Source organism: Podarcis liolepis (assembly GCF_965112155.1).
Source record: "Podarcis liolepis genome assembly, chromosome: 7".
Taxonomy (NCBI): Eukaryota; Metazoa; Chordata; class Lepidosauria; order Squamata; family Lacertidae; genus Podarcis; species Podarcis liolepis.
Window position 1 is genome coordinate 70,014,979 of NC_139561.1, and position 20,123 is coordinate 70,035,101.

At 46.0% G+C, this 20,123-nt stretch overlaps 1 protein-coding gene across 7 annotated transcripts in view; it reads left to right on the forward strand.

Moving 5' to 3' along the window:
• PTPRU (protein tyrosine phosphatase receptor type U) overlaps nt 1-20,123 on the forward strand; it is a 360,572-nt gene that overhangs the window by 227,280 nt on the left and 113,169 nt on the right. For all 7 annotated transcript variants that reach the window (XM_083512078.1, XM_083512072.1, XM_083512073.1 and 4 more), the window contains exons 9-10: nt 6,478-6,587; nt 10,010-10,211. In XM_083512078.1, coding sequence (XP_083368204.1) covers nt 6,478-6,587; nt 10,010-10,211 — 312 coding nt within the window. The remainder of the gene's footprint in view (nt 1-6,477; nt 6,588-10,009; nt 10,212-20,123) is intronic.

Below are 20,123 nucleotides of genomic sequence, written 5' to 3' on the forward strand. Positions count from 1 at the left end.
CATCAATTCTTTGGCGATCAGCCTTCTTTATGGTCCAGCTTTCACTTCCATACATCACTACTGGGAAAACCATAGCTTTTACTATACGGACCTTTGTTGGCAAGGTGATGTCTCTACTTTTTAAGAAACATTTACAACACCCCAATTCTCACATCAAATATCACTTTCAGATATTTCAAATATCACTTTCAAACATCACCTTGTGTTTATGCCTTGTTAAAGGTGTGATTCCACCTTCTCCATATTTGCATTCATTAATTTTGCAACCAGCTGACATCCACTGATGAAAAACCAATTTAATTAGAGATAGCCTAGGAAAGTGTCACTGCACTGTAGGTATCAACAGTTCAAAATGCACCTCAGCAGGTGCATTGTGTGCCGGTGCACTGCATGATGCTTTAGGGAAAGGCTCATTGTTGGAGCATCGTCCCAGTTTCCATCCCTGGCATCTCCAGGTAGGACTAAGAAAGACCTCTACTTTGACACCCAGGAGAACTGCCAGTCAGTGTAGACAATACAGAGCTACTTTATATAGTCCAATGGCCTATATATTTCCCACTTGGTAGAAAGCAACTTCCTAATGTTTCTCTATTTAGGAATATTCTATATTTAGTATTCAGGCACATGCATTTAGGTGCTTCAGTGATCCATTATGTTCAGATGTGTGTGCCCTAGAGGCAAAATGAATTACTCACTTATTTGAGACGTTAGTTGAGACATTCTAGGGATCCTACTACAAGCAGGGACCTTGTATAGTGATCTGGAATGGCAGGCTGTGAACCGCGTTAGATGTTTGCACATTGCAGACAAGATCCATCCACTCCCTGTTCACAAGATTTCAGATCCTGGGGAGATAGCAGGACCTGCCATCCCATTGATCGCCAGGTTTGATTCAGGTGATCTGATTGGCTCCCTCACTGCTCCATGTGAGTCCCTCCCGAAGTTGCGTGCTTGGTGGAAGAGAATGACCATCTCAGATAGAAGGAATTCTGCTCTGGTCAGACCTCACCTGGAGTACTGTGTCCAGTTCTGGGCACCACAGTTCAAGAAGGACACTGACAAACTGGAACGTGTCCAGAGGAGGGCAACCAAAATGGTCAAAGGCCTGGAAATGATGCCTTATGAGGAACGGCTAAGGGAGCTGGGCATGTTTAGCCTGGAGAAGAGGAGGTTATGGGGTGATATGATAGCCATGTTCAAATATATAAAAGGATGTCACATAGAGGAGGGAGAAAGGTTGTTTTCTGCTGCTCCAGAGAAGCAGACACGGAGCAATGGATCCAAACTACAAGAAAGAAGATTCCACCTAAACATTAGGAAGAACTTCCTGACAGTAAGAGCTGTTCGACAGTGGAATTTGCTGCCAAGGAGTGTGGTGGAGTCTCCTCCTTTGGAGGTCTTTAAGCAGAGGCTTGACAACCATATGTCAGGAGTGCTCTGATGGTGTTTCCTGCTTGGCAGGGGGTTGGACTCGATGGCCCTTGTGGTCTATTCCAACTCTATGATTCTATGATTCTATGAATGTACCGTTCTTTAGGCTAGAAATGTAACAATGAATTCAAAATAATAAATGGGGATGGTTGGCCAGCCTCTTTCACTAGTCTGTCTGTGCAAATCCTATTCCTTTGACTTGTTCTTATGCATGGCTTTCAAAGTGGATTATACAAATTTGTGGAGGACATTGCTCTCAACAGCAGCTAGCCACAATGGCTATGTTTTACCTCCAATGTCAGAGGCGTTATGCCTCCGAATACCTATTGCTGGGAATCTATCTCAGGAGGTCAGAGACCTGTTGACACTCATGCCCAGCTTGCATTCCTCTGTTGGGCATCTGGTTGGCTACTGGGAGAACAGGGTGCTGGATTAGACAGGCAATTGAACCGATCCAGCAGGGCTCTTGCTATGCTCTTACGTTTTACACTGGAATATTTAAGACTGGACCAAAGAACACACAACCCTAACTTTTTTTAAAAAAAGATAAAATTAAGAATAATATTTCATTTCCAGGGACTATTCAGCTTGGCTCCGGCAGACAGATTACAGACCTCCAGCCTTTGCAATCCAACTGCAGAGTCTGACAAAGCCCCCGTGATCACAATAAAGTGAATTATAGCTTTAATGCAAGCAGTATTATTCACATAACCGCTAAAGCCTGTTTCTGCCGAGGTGGTTTTGAATAATGCTTTTGGACTTCCCCATCCTGCTGTTTGTACCTTGCCCCTGCCCCTGTCTGTGGAGTCGAAGGGCTTTGCTTCTCTCTCTCCCCCTTCTGCTTTTCCTTCTCCTAAAGAGAATATAATCACTCGATTCTGCCTAAAATTAGAGGCTGCTGTAAAGCTTGTGTGGCAGATGATACTGTTTGTGAATAGTGATCTTTGCAAAGCAATTGCCTGGTCTGTTCCTCCTTAATGACATCCTTGAGAAAGGGGAATGAAAGGCGGGCTGGGGGAATCTGTGCTAAATCAGTGAATATTGATCCTAGTTATGGCTCTTTTGCTTGTTGTTTGTCATTGTTATTATTGTGGGTTGTTGATAATTAGAGGGAATGACAGGGCTCCACTAATCCAGCCAAATTGCCTGGAGATTAGAGATTTACACAAGGCCCCCATCAGTGGGTGTTGGAGCAGCTGGTTACGAAAACTCCAGGCCTGAGTAAATGGCAGCCATTCCATCCTTCCTGGCAGGGTATGGTGTGTTTGCAGAAGCCTAATGCCAGGTGCTAGTGTGAACCATCAGGACTGGGTTCACAAGGGAGGGGGGGATAACAAATTGATTAATATGGATTGAGGCCCATGTCAAAAACATCTGAGAGAAGGTACAGTGAGGGCTAGCTCCACGTGAAGCCCCCTTCCCAACATCATTCACCATCACTGACCCCTGAAGGATTGTCAGCTGCAGATAGAAACACTACAAACTACAGAGGGTGATAGCAATCTGCCTGCCATTTTACATTTCCCACAATGCATTTTGGGGGAAAGGCCATAGCTCAGTGCTGGAACACCCATCTTGCATGTAAAAGGTCCCAGGTTCAATTCCTGGCATCTTTGGGTAGCTCTGGGACCATCTCCCTGCCTGAAAACCTGGAGAGCCATGTTAGTCAGTGTAGAAAATACTGAACTTGTTGAGCTCAGTGTAAGACAGCTTCCTCTCTGTTTGTATGTTGGTGTTGTGTCCCTCCAGATCACTGTCAGAAATTCACAGTGGCAGCTTGTCTTCTGAGGCTCAGTCACCACTGTCAGTTGGCTCTGCCAGGGCCAGAGAAATGGGTGAGGGACAATATCCATGTAATTGGCCTTGCCCAGAGCACATGGACTTTCAAAGCTGTCCAAGGGTGCTGGGTTTTGGTGGTGGCCCTGTTTCTGGGGGCCCTTGGGCAAGAGAAACACTGCAGGAACCCTTCTAGAGCTCACCCAGCTTTTCCTTGTTGCTGGTACTGCTGCCTGTTCCATTGACTTCTTCCTTTAGGTCAGGGTTGTGGAGACTTTTTCAGCCTGAGGGCTGCATTCTCTCTTAGACATCCTTCCGTGGGGCGTGCCAGGGACCGAAGGAAACTGGAGTCCTGAAACATCTGGATGGCAGCACAGGTCATTTAATCCCAGTCTAGATCACACTAGGAAGCTTCCTCCTGCCAAATCAGAAAATGGGTCCATCTAGCTCAGGATTGTCTACACTGACTGGGAGGGGACACTCCCAGCCTTATCTAGAGATGCCAGGAATTGAACATTCAATATAGATGCTCTTTCACAGAGCTATGCAGCTCACTGTCTGACCTAATTGGTGTAGCAGGACAAAACTGAGCGCTGGGATCCAACTGTGTCAGACCCTTCCTGACACTGCTCAGATATGCAGCCTCCTCCTTCTCATCTCTCCTCATCCTCTCCTGTCTTGCCTTTAGTTAGCGGGTTGACTGCCTTGGCTCAGCAAAAGGCAATTAAGCCGTCCCCATAAAATAAACATGAGCGAGAGTCGCCTGCCGATTCACCAGGCATGTATTTGCCTGAGTGCTAATTTGTGGAGGATTGAGGGCTCAGTCTGCAGTGATCAACCCAGAGTGCTCTGGATTATGCAAACGCAGTCTGGTAATGGTGTGATTTCTCCCTCCTCTGGCTGCTGAAATTTATGTTCGCAACCTAAGTTGACAGGGAAGTTTCATTCCTTGGATCAAGATGACTTTCCCACAGCCTGTGTGATGTAATGGGTAGAGCAGTGCTAGTCAATGTTGGACTACAACTCCAATCATCCCTGGCCACTGGGCATGATAGCTGGGGTTGATGGGGCTTGTAGTCCTACAATGTATGGAGGACACCGTGTTGGCTATCCTGGGTTAGTGTCTGACTAGGAGTGGCAGGACTTGGGTTCAAATGCCTGCTCAACTCCACAGCTCACTGGGTGACTTTGAGGTGACCATCTCTCAGTCTAACCTACTTGGCAAGTTACAGATAGGTAGCCGTGTTGGTCTGCCATAGTCAAAACAAAAATTCCTTCCAGTAGCACCTTAAAGACCAACTAAGTTAGTTCTTGGTATGAACTTTCGTGTGCAAGCACACTTCTTCAGATACACTGAAACAGAAGTTGCCAGATCCTTCTATATAGTGAGAAGGTGGGGAGGGGTATTACTCAGAAGGGTGGTGGGAATGGGTGATTGGCAGATAGCTGAGATGAGCCTGTTGACGACTCTTAACGACTGCAATAGGTCTTAAGAGGCTCATCTCAGCTATCTGCCAATCACCCATTCCCACCACCCTTCTGAGTAATACCCCTCCCCACCTTCTCACTATATAGAAGGATCTGGCAACTTCTGTTTCAGTGTATCTGAAGAAGTGTGCTTGCACACGAAAGCTCATACCAAGAACTAATTTAGTTGGTCTTTAAGGTGCTACTGGAAGGAATTTTTTTGTTTTGACTACTTGGCAAGGTTATTGAGTCAATAAATTCCAGGGGCAAAGGGAGAACCTGTCTGTTGCACTTGGAAGATGGTGTGTGTGTTTTGGAAACATGGTTGAATGCTTATGGATAGTAGAATCTCAAGTGTCTCTGTAGAGTCCTCTCCCTGCTCATATGAGGTTTCAGAGTCATGTTGCTTCTGGGTCCTATTTTTGCCACAGGATGTTGCAACAACAACAACAAAAACAACAACAACAACAATTTATTTATACCCCGCCCACTCTGGGCGGCTTCCAATGGGATATTAAAATACAATAACCTATTAAACATTACAAGCTTCACTAAACAGGCTGCCTTCAGATGTCTTCTAAAAATCTGGTAGTTGTTTTTATCTTTGACATCTGGTGGGAGGGTGTTCCACATGGTGGGTGCCACTACCGAGAAGGCCCTCTGCCTGGTTTCCTGTAACTTGGCTTCTCTCAGAAGGCCCTTGGCACTGGACCTCAGCGTCCAGGCAGAATGATGGGGGTGGAGACGCTCCTTCAGGTATACTGGACCAAGGCTGTTTAGGGCTTTAAAGGTCAGCACCAATACTTTGAATTGTGCTTGGAAACTTACCGGGAGCCAGTGTAGGTGTTATATGGTCTCAGTGGCCACTCCCAGTTACCAGTCTAGCTGCCGCATTCTGGATTAGTTGTAGTTTCTGGGTCACCTTCAAAGGTAGCCCCACATAGAGCGCATTGCAGTAGTCCAAGCGGGAGATAACCAGAGCATGTACCACTCTGGCGAGACAGTCTGCTGGCAGGTAGGTTCTCAGCCTGCATACCAGATGGAGGTGATAAACAGCTGCCCTGGACATAGAATTGACCTGCACCTCCATGGACAGCTGCAAGTCCAAACTGACTCCCATTTCAAAGAATGTCCAACTCAGCATGCAAGACAAGTTGTTGGAGGGTATGCCTATCATTTCCCAGTAGCCACAATGGTTATGTTCTACCTTCACTGTCAAAGGCAGTATGCCCTTGAACACTAGTTGACCACTGTGAGAACAGGATGCTGGACTAGATGAGTCTTTGACCTGTTCCAGCAGGGCTCTTCTTATGTCCTTAAGCACACTTTGTGCATGTGGAATCTTGCTATCATTCCATGACTCCCTTTGGTGTTCTGACTGCTGGATTCCAATGCTGGGGAAGAGCATGGTATATTCCTCCCAGGAACACACAGTCTCAGCAAACAGATGGTGTGCGTGTATGCTTGGGTGGACTGGGGGCTGTGTATTTTAAATACTGCCTCATTAATATATAATGACCAACATATGGAAAGCTTAACAGAGCACTGGGATGGAACTCGGAATGGAACATTGCCCATTTGGGGGTGCAGTTGTGCCCCATGATATTCCTTGATGTAGTTGTTAGGCTGTGAAAACAGTACATCTGCGGGGAGCAACTTTAAACATTGCCAGTTTGGGGAAATGTTTGTGTTCATGATATTCCCTTGTTGTAGTTAAGGAGCTGTAAGGAAAGCTGTCTTAACAAGACTGTATTTTGACACCCACCCAACCACGTTTCTTCCCCAAACCCTTCCTTGTTCCAGTCCCCGGAGGCATTGCTTCGGAGTCCCTCACATTCACCCCCTTGGAGGACATGATTTTTCTGAAATGGGAGGAACCAGTGGAGCCCAATGGCCTCATCACCCAGTACGAGGTATGTTGTAAAGCCCTTTTGGGGATTCCTTGACTTTTTACCAGCATTAAAGAGATCTTATTTATTTTATGTATTTGCTATTACATTCTGCTTTATCTTTCTGAATAAACACAAAAGTGGCTGCTATACAAAGCACGGAAACAGGAACACGTCAAATGCAAGAAACTGTACAGTTAAAAAAACACACGAAAAAACCAAGGCTGAGCTGGCAACAGATCCACCGAATCCACAGCAGCTGGAGATAAGCACCAGCTAAAAAAAAATCAAATGGAAACAGATATGCTTGCTGAAGCAAAATTCAACAGCAAAAAGGAATTTCAGTAGAATCTGAATGCCTATTGCAGAGTCAACTCTTTATTTGGTGTCTGAAGGTGCACAGAATCATGGATAGGTGGTCCCTCTGGAGGGGGGGTTAGTCTGTGCACTGAGAAATTCCTCCACCTGATAGATATCCTCCAATCTTCAGCCAGAGTGAGCTCCCAAACAGGACCTCAGCTGTCAATCAGAATGCAAGAAGTTCGATGCATGGTGGAGTGTGATCTTTCAATATATCTCATGGCCCTTTGGGTATCTAGTTCCCCAAGCATTTATGGCTTTACAGGAAGGAAGCAGCTCCTTGATTTGAGCATAGAAACAATATGCAGCCTGTGGACATCAGACAACACTGGAGTAATATGATCAGTTGACCATATTACTGGTGGCAACATTTTGTGTCATTTTACAGTTCCAGGCAGTTTTCATGTTGCAGTAGTCAAGCCAAGTAGTCAAGCCAAGTGTATTAACTACATGATATTTATGATCGGGGCACCACTGAGCCTCTTGGGCTTGCTGATCGGAAGGTCTGTGGTTTGAATCCGTGTGATGGGGTGAGCTCCCGTGTGAGATTAGGCAATCCGTCAGGTAACCTAATGCCAAACTGTTTAAGTCTGTCTAGTTTATTCCCAGTAGTTTGAACTGAGTCTGGAAATAGACTGGAAACCAGTGCAGTAGAGTATAGCAAGGTCACATCTACCACATCCATTATTGGATTGTTGTTCTTGTTTTATTATGCATTGTGTGGTTTTTTATTGTAATTTTATGTTGTGAACCTCCTTGAGATCTATGAATGAAGGGCAGTATATAAATTTAATTACATCGTCATAGTCATCACTCTTATGGCTCCTTAACTGTCATGGCTTCCCAAAATAATTGTGGGAGCTGTAGTTTGTTAAGATTCCTCTAACAGCTCTCGGCACACTTAACAAACTATAGTCCCCAGAATTCCTTGGGGGAAGCAGGTTCCCCAACCACCTCAATTGTGTATAGGGTTGGGTGTTGGTGTAGAGCCAGTTGACAATAAGCTTGAACTGCAGAGCATGACATGGATGCTGAGCTCCAGAAATTCTGTGAGCTGTCATGCCAGGGCAGACATCTTGGGCAACAGCACACCTGGTGATGGGCCTTTGCATGTCAGGCTAGGCTTAAGCAATGGATAGAGGTTGCTTTTTTCCTCAGCAAGGCATTGTCGTCTCCATTCAAAGCGGAGAGAAAAGGGATACATTGTCTTTTGATAGTTTCTTGAATGAGGCTAGCTGTGTGGTGCGCTTTTTTTTGGGGGGGGGGAATTCTTCCACATCCCCTCCCAAATGCAGCCAGGCAAAAAAAGCCCTCTCTTATCTCTTTTTTTCTGCTTTTCTGCCCTCTCTGGCATCAACAAAAATTATTAGAGCGCAGAAACAGCGGCGTGAAGAAAGCTGATTCTTATCTCTATGCTGCTCTGACTGCCCTGCCTTGGGCTGAATGCTGCCTCCCGGAGAATTGACACAGGCTCCATTGTAATTCCAGAGACATGTTTTACAGTCTCGGAGATTAAGGACAACTTTATAGTTCCTTCCAAACACCATTGTTTAGAATGCAGAATTCAAGCAGCTTTTCATTCCCCTTTCTAAAAGTTTCCAGGCTGGCCCCATTCTCACCGTGGTGATAAATTTTGTTTCTGGACCACCTGAGACTCCAGGCAGGGGATCACAATTGATTGGCTCCTCCTCTATACCAAAAACATATAGAGTGTGAGTTGGGGTGGGGGGAGAGGGCAGGAGAGGAAAAAGGAATCTGACTGACTGCCCTCCCCTACTCCTGATCATCCTCACTGGATGTGTTGATTAACACCAGGTGAAAAGATCAGAGTAACATCACAGCCACCCACTTTGGCCTCTGGACACACAAATTTCTGTCTCTGGCCAAATAAACTTTTGCCCCTGTCCTTGCTGGCAGCTGGCATGTGACCCTTGGAAAGTGGCTCATGCAGGAATGTTGCCTAAGGTTCCCTACCACTGGTATATGTGAGTAGTGAGCCCTTGCTTGGAATTTGAAGTGATAGTCCAGACAGTATCTCTCTAACTACCCTACTGAGAACTAGGGCACAATATTTCACTGAATCTCTACGGTTTGTTATGTCTTTCTAGGTGAGTTCAGTCCCTGCTTGCTGTAACACATCGAAAGAAAGAAAGAAAGAAAGGCAGTAATAATAATAATAATAATAATAATAATAATAATAATAATAATAATGCCCCTGGAAAACACCAGCAAAAGGGCCTCCTGTTGGTTGATGCACTGGGCTTCCATTCTACTGTTTTTAGAACATAGGAAACTGGAAATATCCCATTTTATTCCATTGGGTCATCTCCCTTGATATTCCAATATATTGCCTACTCTGGCTGATAGCAGAAATGGCAAACTAATTAGTATTAAGGATGTGCACCCATCAAAGAATTAAGTTCAGACCTTGATCCAGAGCTTCGGAAAACATACTTCCTCTGTCTGCAGTGCTTCAGAGGCTACACAGTTGAGCTCATGGTCCAAGGCTAAGTCTACTGTGCGAAAGAAAAAGAAAAAAGAAAGGGGGAGGAGGCTTTGTTATCCCCAGATCAACAGCTATAACTTAATCCCTTTTGGCAGAAGTGGATGACATTTGTAGGCATGCTGTCCCCTTCAAAGTGTCTAGTTGGCTCCGGTCTGTCTTGAGAGGAAATAGAAGAGTGTGCCATCAGAGGTAAAGTCAAACCGTTGGAGAGCTACAGTGCCTGCTGTGGCTGTAGAGACCAGTAAGGGAGAGACATGTTTCATTGAAGCTGGGGTGTCTGTCTCCAGGCACTGCGGTCATCTGAAAGGGATTCCCACAAGGCAGGGTTAATGTTGCCAGCCTTCATGTCATGTTTGCAGACATCTTTAAAATCCAGAGTTGGTCTGCCAACAGGCCTGGTGCCTGAAGCACCAAATTACATGCAAATAGAGCCAGTTTGTGTGTGTGTTTGATTGTTGTAACCCGCCTTGGGACCCTGTGATGAAGGGCAGGTAATAATTGCAACAACAACAATTCTTCACCAGATTTGTTTCTGTATTCTGATGCTGACATTTTCTTAAAGTATATCCATTTCTCCTAGATCAGCTACCAGAGCATTGAATCCTCTGACCCAGCAGTCAATGTCCCTGGCCCACGACGTACCGTCTCCAAGCTCCGAAATGAAACTTACCATGTTTTCTCCAACCTGCATCCTGGGACAACCTACCTCTTCTCAGTGCGGGCACGAACTGGCAAGGGATTTGGCCAAACAGCTCTGACCGAGATCACCACCAACATCTCAGGTTGGTGGCAAGAAGAGCAAAACGGCTGTTGTTTTTTCATCTAGGCTTTGCTCAAACTTACAACTTGTCCTGGAGTTCTTTGGGTGTCTGCCATTGCAAATTGGATGGGATGTGGTTTGGATGTAGTGACAACATCTGGCAAGCCAGTGGAAGTCATTCTTTTTTCCCTCTTTTCTTTTCTTTTCGTTTTTAGCAAAAATGATGTGTGTGATGAGCTGGCTTTCTGCTGACAAGCACACCCATATGTGATCATGGCACTGTTGTAAGGCTTCACGCCAGCTGCTAATACAAAGGGATTGTATTAACAATTCTAGCTTTCTAGTTCACTCTCTTCCCCCACCCTACCCTGGCTTCTCCTCCAGATTTCACCTATCTTTTCTGCACACTTCTATTCCTTTTTCTTTTCTAGTTGACATGGCCTTATTTTAATTGTTCCCTCTGCAGCAATTCCAACAGGATATTCCCTGCCCTCACTCCCATCTCACAGCTTTGGCGTTGCAGTCCTAAATAGTTCTCCCACTGAAGCTTGTAATTACTTAGTTAGCAACAGAAACTTCCTTTGTGGGCTAAGGTGCCCCGGGAACATTACATTTCCCAAGTTCCCTGGTAACTGGTATGCTGCTGTTGGAGTTACAAGTGGAAGTGAGGAAAGTCATATGTAAAGGTCTGGAGTGAGATTGGTGGTGGTGGCGGTTGTTTGCTGACACTATCAGATATACCGGTATATGAAGAGTTTCCTGTGGTGAGCATATGCAGGGTTACAGGATGAGTGCGAAGGCGTACGTTCTTTGTCTTGCTCCCAATTATGGGATGAGAAGTCCAGTGTATTCTAAATTTAGAATTGGGCTCATGGAATAAGAAAAGTGAGCAGTATTCCTACAGCCTACCACTGATTCAGACCAAGCAAACCTCATATAGTCCTTATTCGAGTCTTGTAAGAAGTGGCCAAGTCTTGCGAAATGTCACAACAGGCTTGGCATTCTCATGGGATTTGGGGAAAGTATTGTGGGAATTGGGTGCTTCAGGGGCCACTCTGTCCATCTACATCAGCCTTTCTCAACCTGTTGTTGAACTACAACTCCCATCACCCCTGGCTAGCAAGGCCAGAGCTCAGGGATGACGGGAGTTGTAGTCCAACAACATCTGGGGACCCACAGGTTGAGAACCACTGATCTAGATGCAGCCACCAGTGTGGCTGGGTGGTGGCCCCCTCAGCCTTTTCTCCTTGGTGCTGTGGCACCTGGCCAGCTGAAAGCCAACAGCAGTGTGGTGGAAGAATGGCATTGTGGTGTATATTTGCTCCTCCACCTCAGGCAAAAATTGTTTTTATGAATTTCTCTCTTTCTCACGAAATCAGTCGTGCAGAAGCAAGCCCCTAGTCATTAATGATGTGATCAGAAGATCCTGTTCATACCAGTCTCCATAGGAAGCAGGTGGAGGTTTGAGCAGCAACGTGGCATGGAAAACTTTCTGAGTAAAACGCTTCCAGCGCTTTATTTTTCTGCGGAAAATTCTCCCATTTCTTCAGTTCATTAGGCACCACAATTGCAAGCGAATTGCAAATACAGTTTGAGGCCAGCTTAGCAGTTTCTAAGTTCTGAGCTTTATTTATTAACTGCAAGCGATGCTAAATTAAACATGCTAAATTAGCACATTCTCCAGGGCATCAGAAAATTTCCCAGTGCTAACTGAAAATTTCTCAATGCAAATTAGGTTACTTTCCATAGGGTTATTTTCTGGAAAATTTTCTGATCCAACATTTTCTGGGAAACACCCATCGCTGGTTCCAAGCAGGCTTTCAAACAAAATCAGTCGATACCAAACTGGGAGTACAAAATTATGCTATGTGGATTTTCTTTGGTTTTCGTCATTTGATTTTGTCCCAAGGAGATGCGGACATTGGTGGAACGTGGACACCTTGGTGGTGTTGCTGACTCAGCTTCTGGCATCAGTGATGGACTGACGCCACAACTGTGCAACCAAAGAACATTTTCATCACGCCAAAGAAATGGCGTGTGAAGTTGCTGTACATATTTTGTTTCTTGGAAATGCACACACACAGAGAGAGTATGGCTCAGTCTTCAAAGCCTCTTTGCTTATTGGCCCATCCATGAAATCTTCAGAGAAGTACAGCTAGTTAGTGCCCGAGGGACATTGGTCTGATGCCTGGCAGCCTATTGAGAACTGTGCTGAAAGCCAGGATTTTCTCACCATAGCCTGTATCACACATATATTGCTTGGTATGCAAGAAGCAAGAGGCCGTAGACTTGGTATGCAAAAGCATCCTGCAATTCGAGTCCTAGAAATCCTCCTTTTGCAGAGGATTGGGGTCCCTTGTGGTCTCACCCAGCTTCACCATTCTGTGATTACTGGCTCTCCAACAGCCACTGAATGCTAACATTTTGTGCTCCAACACTGACTGCTGCTGAATTTAAACCAGCGAAATGCCTCCAAGTAGTTCTCTCCGAAAGCTTTCCAGACCCAAAGCTGGCTTCTTGTTACAGTGCGGCTTAAAACATTCACGAGTAACGAAAGCAAACCCAGTTTCCCCTTCCCACTTTGTATGATTGTCACACTTACTCTGACCAGGGACCTGCAGTTAAATAAATGCACCTCCGCATTGCAGTGCAGGGGTGGAGGTGGTGAACTTTTGAACCTTTGGATTATTGTAGTCATGTTTACTGTTTTGTCCCAGTTGCTGCAGCAGGAGCTTCTGGGCTGGGACCCCAGAGTTCCTGCTAGGAACCTTTGACTCCATGTGTAAGTCCCCTGAACTGTAGTTTGGAGCATCTCTATGGGAAGAAAAATATTCTTGGGCTGTAGACTGTCTCTACTCAAACCTATTGATCGTTGAATCCTTCTAGGCTTGGGAGGGTCTGTTTGGGCTGGGACTTTGCCTAGATAAGAGTGGCTTTCCAGGTGTGGTGTGTTTCAGTATGCTCTTTGGATTGGACTCCTGGCTTTGTTCATTGGCATTGACTCTTGTCTCTCAGCTTTGGTTCTTTGCTAAACTTTCCCTCTGGCACAATGTGGGATTTCTGGTTCCTGGAGCTCCACTATGATAACTGCCTACAACTCAGCCCTGACACAGCTGCATCCCTCACAACTGCTAGGCCCTATAGAGGAGGTCCTCCTGAACAGCTAAGAAGGCAGGGTCCACAGGCCCTTGCGACTCAGCCAGGCCAGGCTCTGGTTGGTGGGTCATAACCTTTAATGGATGCAGTCCATGATGAGGACTGCATTGCCCCAGCAACAAATCATTGTCATTTTGAGAGGTGCTGCTTCATTCTGTGGGTGCTTGAGGCTCTCCTGGGAAGCGGGCAGTGCTCAGTCAGGAGCTAAGAGCATACAGGACCTTGGACAGCTCCATGTGCCTCTGCTAAGAGATGTTGCCTGTGCAGGAAGCCATAGCCACTGAAACCTCATGTAGACTGACAAGGTCTGAAGTGTAATTGGATCTGCCTCCCTGGAGAAGCCGATCTTCGGTGAGGCTGGGGAGACACACGTACAGCTTGTGACCCATCATCTTAGAGGATGGTGGAAGGGTTGTGTCTTTCAGCCAGAAGGACCCAGAATATAGTACTAGTGGTGCTCTCCCTGAGGAAGTAGCCTCTACCTTATCTTCATCCAAGTCTTCTGTATACGGCAAGGTCATCAGGTCATGGGTAATGCAGTGGGGGAAATAGAGTGCATCTGCTGCACAAGTGCTTTCTGAAAGGAAGACGTTGGGTTTCTCTGGAGCAATGAATAGCAACTGAGCAATTGTTGCACAAATGCACCAATCGTCTAGAAAGGCGCTTGCTCTTTCCAGATGATGTTTCCTTTGTACCTCACAGCTGTGACATGCGCTAGGACAGGATAGTCTGGTATAGGATGTGTTGCAAGAGAGAGATGTCACAGCTCCAGCCGTTCTTTGGCAATCGGGATGAGTGGCAACTCAGTGCATCAGGGTAACTACACATCCCACTGCTCTGATTCCTTTAAATATGCTTTCCCTTGAAATGGATTCTTCATGCTCCAGAGGCCCCCTCCTCCTTTCCCAGCTACCCTGCAGTCAGAATTCAAATGGGGGGGGGGAACAGTATGCATTACATTTTACAACCCTGCTGGATAATTTACTTGCATGGCGGACCAAAAGCTGCCTTGTTTACATTACGGGGGCTTTTGCTCTGGAACACATTTCCTAACTCAGTGGAGCGGCTTTGATGGGATCTATTAGTGGGGGTGGTCTGGGAAAGGAGAAATTGAATGCTGCCGGCCCTGTGTCTTGCTAGAAACAGTCTCAGAGAAATGATATTATCTGCATGAGTGGGAAATGTTGTCTGAGGTGGAATAGATAAGGTGGCATCACTGAGCGAGGAGAGTTTGTGTTTTTCATTAAACAGCACAGGACCTTGAGTGTGCTTTTTCTGCACTGAAGTTGACGATTTAGGGAGATAGATCTTGTGTAGGTCAGATGGATGCTGATGCCATAGACACAGTGACTTGATTTTGTTTGCTTTTAATGTGATAAGCATGTGTGTGTCGGTGTGTGCATGCAGATTATAGGAAGCTTAGATGGACAATTGGTCTATATGGTCCAGTGTTGTATACTCTGATTGACAGTGGCTCTCCAGGGACTCTTGCTGAATTCTTTCCTCAGTTTGGCTCAGTTACTAAGCCACTTGCATCAAGGCTCCCCACACTTCACAAGGAGACAATTACAAAACCCAGTATTAGGTGAATATGGTTATAATTATGAAGTTCTCAGTTAAGAAAACCACACACATGTGTAAAACAGGTATACATACAATGGCAAAAATGGTTAATAGTCTGTTTTGATTTTTTTAAGCTCAGATCTGTCCAAGGTATTCTAAATCCTTGTGAATATAGTTTTCAGGTTGATCAGGTTGCCTGGATATTCCTCCCACTTATTGGTGAATGGTAATCCACCCTCCACCCTCCTTGCAAGAGTCTCTGGTGTGCACATTGCTGATTACACAAGTACCAGCCTATACATTAATCATTTTTGTTTGTGAGCTTACCTGATACTATTTCCCCCCAAAGTGAAATGCACTTTTTAGGTAGGTTTGGTTAGTTTCACTTTTTGCTTTTTGATAGTATATGGAACAAAGCATTCCCCCACCCCCACCTTGGCTGGAGGCCAAGAGAGCATCTTTGGCAAAGCAGATGTTGCTTCTTCGATGCATGTAGTCAAAGAGAGAGAGATAGCTGCCCTGCCCTGTGCTTTTGTTTTTACCTGCACAGGTGAGGCCACGCCCACCTCTAGTCACATGCAGAGGAAGTCTGTCCCAGCCCAGAAGGAAACAGGAAGTTTACCTGCTGTCTGGACAAACATTCCTCCCTGTGTGTAAACATGTTCACTCTAGGAATGTTGTACTTGACTGCTCTTGTGTTTCACATCCCACAAAAAGTCCCAAGTGCTCACAGAGCAATCACTCCATCCTCATCATTCCAGCTGCACTTTGCCGAACCCTTTCCAGCTCTGCAGTATCCTTTCTGAAGTCAGGCGACCAGAACTGTACACAGTATTCCAAATGTGGTTGTACCATAGATTTGCACAACAGCATCAGACCATTGTCAGTTGTATTTCCAGTTCCTTTCCTAATGATCTCTAGTCTAACATGGAGTTCGCCTTTTTCACAGCTGTCGTACATGGGGTCAATATCTCCACTGAGCTGTTCTCTGACAGAACAGAGAATTCTAGAGTTGGAAAGGCCTCCAAGGGTCCTCTTGTACAACTTTATGCAATGCAGGAATTCTGCCCAAAGCCATCCCTGGGGGCACTCAAACCACCAACCTTCTAGCAGCCAGACACACCGACTCATTTCTAGGGTCTTATTCCTGGTCAGTTGCCATCAGTTCATTGGACATTCCCATCAAAGCTATGTCCCATTTCCCTCACATCCTTCCCAAAGTTTGGAGAGTCATTTCTGCTTGTTTCTTACCTACTCGAAAGCTGCAGTGAAAACGACCTTTCGCAGGAATGGATCTGTGGAGTGCTGGGTGCTCTGCTCACTGTAGGACTGGATGCACTCACCTCTGACAAGCTGACAAGTGGATTTGTGGCTTCCTGCCCTTTCCTATCAGCTGCTACACAACATCTTTTTAAAGTAGAAATGCCAGAGATTAAATTTGGGGCTTTCTGCATGCAAAAGATGTTCTCTAGTCACTGAGGCGTGGAAGAGCAATTGTTTTTGCTGGCAAAAACTTGTCAGAGGAAAGTCACCTGTCCCACAAATAAATAGATGTTCCATCTCTGGGACATGGGATTAACATTGCCTGAAGATGAAGAGATTAGCTTTCGGTTTTGATCATCTTTTTCTTTTTTTTTTTAAAGGAAGCAGCAATACCATAGTTCTTAAAATCTTGGATCTCTTTGCACTGATAGAACCAGTGAAGTCGTTGAAATCACTGAAATTCTACAGCGATGCATTTTGCATTACAATCCTATTCCATGGTATCCAACACTGTTTACGCCCTAGTTTAGGATTGCAGCCTGAAAGTGTTAAGAAATGATCCAGTCAATGTACAGAGTGACTACAGTACAACATAAAGTGATGGTCACCGACTTGGATGGTTTTAAAAGAGGATTAGGCAAATTCATGGAGGATAAGGTAATCAATGGTTGCTAGCTATGATGGCCATGTTATCTCCCCCGCTGTCAGAGGCAGTTGCTGGGAACTGCAAGAGCTGTTGAGCTCAGGTCCTGGATTTCCTATTGAGGCATTTGGTTGTCTACTGTGAGAACAGACTTCTGGGCTAGATGGACTTCTGGCCTGATCGATCAGACCTCTTCTTACATTTGCATTTTTTGTATCAGAAGAGCACCAAGTCTCCCATTTCTCTGTGTAATACACGAGTGTGCACATATTATGAAATGCATGCTTTTGCCATTACGACACTGAACCTTTGTTTGAGAAAAAGAAATACATCTTATATCCCAGGCACAGGACAAATGTTTCTTTCTGGATGGTGCCAGGATTAGGGTGGGCAAATCACTCTTATTTTCAATCTGTTACATTGTTCTGTCCTCTTTTTACATTAACCTCTGAGGGTGACGTGAGGCTTGTTTTCCTTTCCTCCCGAGGAGGGGGTACATATGATATGTATGCAAGGAAAAGAAGCTTCTGCCTCTGCCTCTGCCTCTGCCTCTGCCTCTGCCTCTGCCTCTGCCTCTGCCTCTGCCTCTGCCTCTGCCTCTGCCTCTGCCTCTGCCTCTGCCTCTGCCTCCACTTCCCCATCCTTCCCTGTGGCATCCTGACCTCTCAGAGACAGTAGAGCAGGCATGCAGAGAGAGGGATACCTGTCCAGAGGTGGCTGCATTCTGTGTTGCTGTGACTCACCTGTCCTCAGGCGATCAACCAACAGCCCATCCTCCTTCGTTGCCTCCAAAACTCCATTCAAATGTGCCACCGCTGCCTGCTGTTGATTGAGATGGATAACAAGGTCACATGTAGTCCTGAGAGAGAAGCTGGAGCAGTGAGGTTGCTTGCAACACCCGTGGTTCCCAACTGAGCCATGGCTATGTGCGCGGTAACCGCTGCACAGGAGAAGGCAGGATGCCGTTGTCATTTGGTGAAAACCCCAGACATTTTGTCCAATTTTAAAAATCTGCTGGGACAGAAATTTTACCCCTAAAAAAGAGGAGATGTCCAGGAAAAAGACAATGTATGGCAACCCTAGGGCCCTATTTTGATGCTTTTTTTTTGATGCTGAGTACCGCATCAGAACATTAAGGAAGCATGGAAATCAGTGAACGGACAAATTCTAATCCATGCCAGTGGCGTAGCGTGGGTTGTCAGCACCCGGGGCAAGGCAAGTAATTTGCGCCCCCTAACCCGTGGATTTGCGCCCCCTAACCCGTGGATTTGTGCCCCTAAACCCTAACCCCCAGATGTTGTGCCCGGTGCGGCCGGCCCCCCCTGCACCCCCCACGCTACGCCACTGATCCATGCATTTGTCCAGGAGGTATAGAGCAAGTTCATTTGTATTGGAAATAGCAAAGATTGCACCCCAAAGCATGTCATTCCAATTAGAAGATGCAGTGGGATCCCAGAACTTGAAATAGTGACAGATTTCCAAGTCCTTTTTTGCCAAATGAGTAGACTATTACTGATCCTATCAATTGCCCTTTCTTTTTCTCTCTGTTTCAAGTTTTGGCAGTGAAGCTAGTCACATCAATGCCCACAGTCTGCCATATGAGCTCCTAGTTGTGCCAAGGCTGAAGAGCTGGGAGGGAAGTTTGGGTCTGTAGTCATACAGCCAGGCATTCTGGGAGACAGAGAGGAGGCCAGGCTGGCTCTCAGGAGGAGGCAAAGCTGGCATTCTTTAGAAGATTGTCTACTGCAGAGATAACAGAACCCCCTGCTGCCGCCACCCCATAATATATGCCAAGGGGAAGATTACAGAGAGGAAACAAAATACTCTGCCTTGCAGAGGCACAAACAAGGGATTAATTGGGCTTCATTAACAAGCCATACAGTACTTAGGGCTGTTTGCTAATGTCTGTGGTGTAGCTATTAACAGTGCTGAATTGGCTGAGATGTTTTTTAATAGGGACACAGGAATTAGGAGGCAGCAGGAGGTGGACCTGAGTGACTGCTGATTAATCAGGACCTGCAGGCTGTAAGCAAAGGGAGAGCGAGGGGCAGGGGGTTTCTGCAAGGGAATTGTGGAAAGGTTTTGCTGCATTGACTGAAGGGACGGCTTCGGACAAAGCAAGGTCTGCGGAGGTACATTTTCACTTTCCGGCAAACTAATGATTCTATTAGCTCCTTTACCAGTGACACTCCAGAGTTTCAGGCAGGGAACATTCCCAGCTGTACCTGGAGATGCCGGCAATTGAACCTGGGTCCTTCTACATGCAAAGCAGCTGCTCAACCCTTCACTATTCTTTCATATTTCTGTAAAGAACTTCATCTTTCTGGTTCCCCTTCCAATTTTTTCCTTTCAGTCAGCATGTCGTCCCTCCCCTTGTTTTTCACTCATCCGGCTCTGTCAGAAGCAGAGCCAATTAATATGTCCTTCCCCTTCCTTTCTTCCCTTTCTCTTGTCAGAGCAAAAAGAATTGTGGGATAACCATGGCTTTCAGAATAATCAGTGTGCAATGTGGATGGAAATGAGGTGCAGCGTTTATGTTGGCATAAGCTGGGGACATTATTCAAAAGGAGAGAACTAGTCAAGGAAAAGAGAGCCGAGGGTTCTCAGTTCCATACAGCTGGGGCTGCCAAACATCTAGGTCTGATCTGAAGTCCCCAGGCTTGCCTGGTCCTCTCCAGGTGGCAAGTGAATCTTCAGGTGGGCAAGAGTGCCTTTAATAATAAGAGGAATTGTTAAGAAAATTGTGCATACAGCTTGCAGGCTTCAGTCTGGCAGGAGCTGGGTGAAAATGATAACATAGACACTTGAGGGAGGGCTGCCTTCCTCCCCCCCCTCCCCTCTCCCAATTAACTCCCATCTCCAGGGCCCACACTGTAATGGTTCCAGGGACAACATTGTGGCATCACCAGAAGCCTCTCCTCCATGACACCACCAGAGGCTGCTCATAGATCTCAGATTTGAACCCTGAAATCTCAGGGTCTGGGATGCTCCTGACTTGGCAGCCCTACACACAACACACATTCCCCCCTCGCAAAGAGCAACCCCCAGTCCCCCAAACATTCATGACTTTGCTTCCCTCTGAAATGTTGTCATCCAAGAGCTGATTCAGATGCACATCAAAGAATGCTAACTGGATCAGTTTACCACGTGGGAAGGAGGCAGCTGCTGGCGCTCGTAATTCATACCCCCCCAAAAAGTGCCATGGGAGTTTTGGTGAAGGCCAGTTATTTAAAACGAACCAATTGGATTTGTCTTTCTGATTCATTGCGCTCATGACTTGGAGAGGAGGCCGCCTAACTGCTCTGTCAA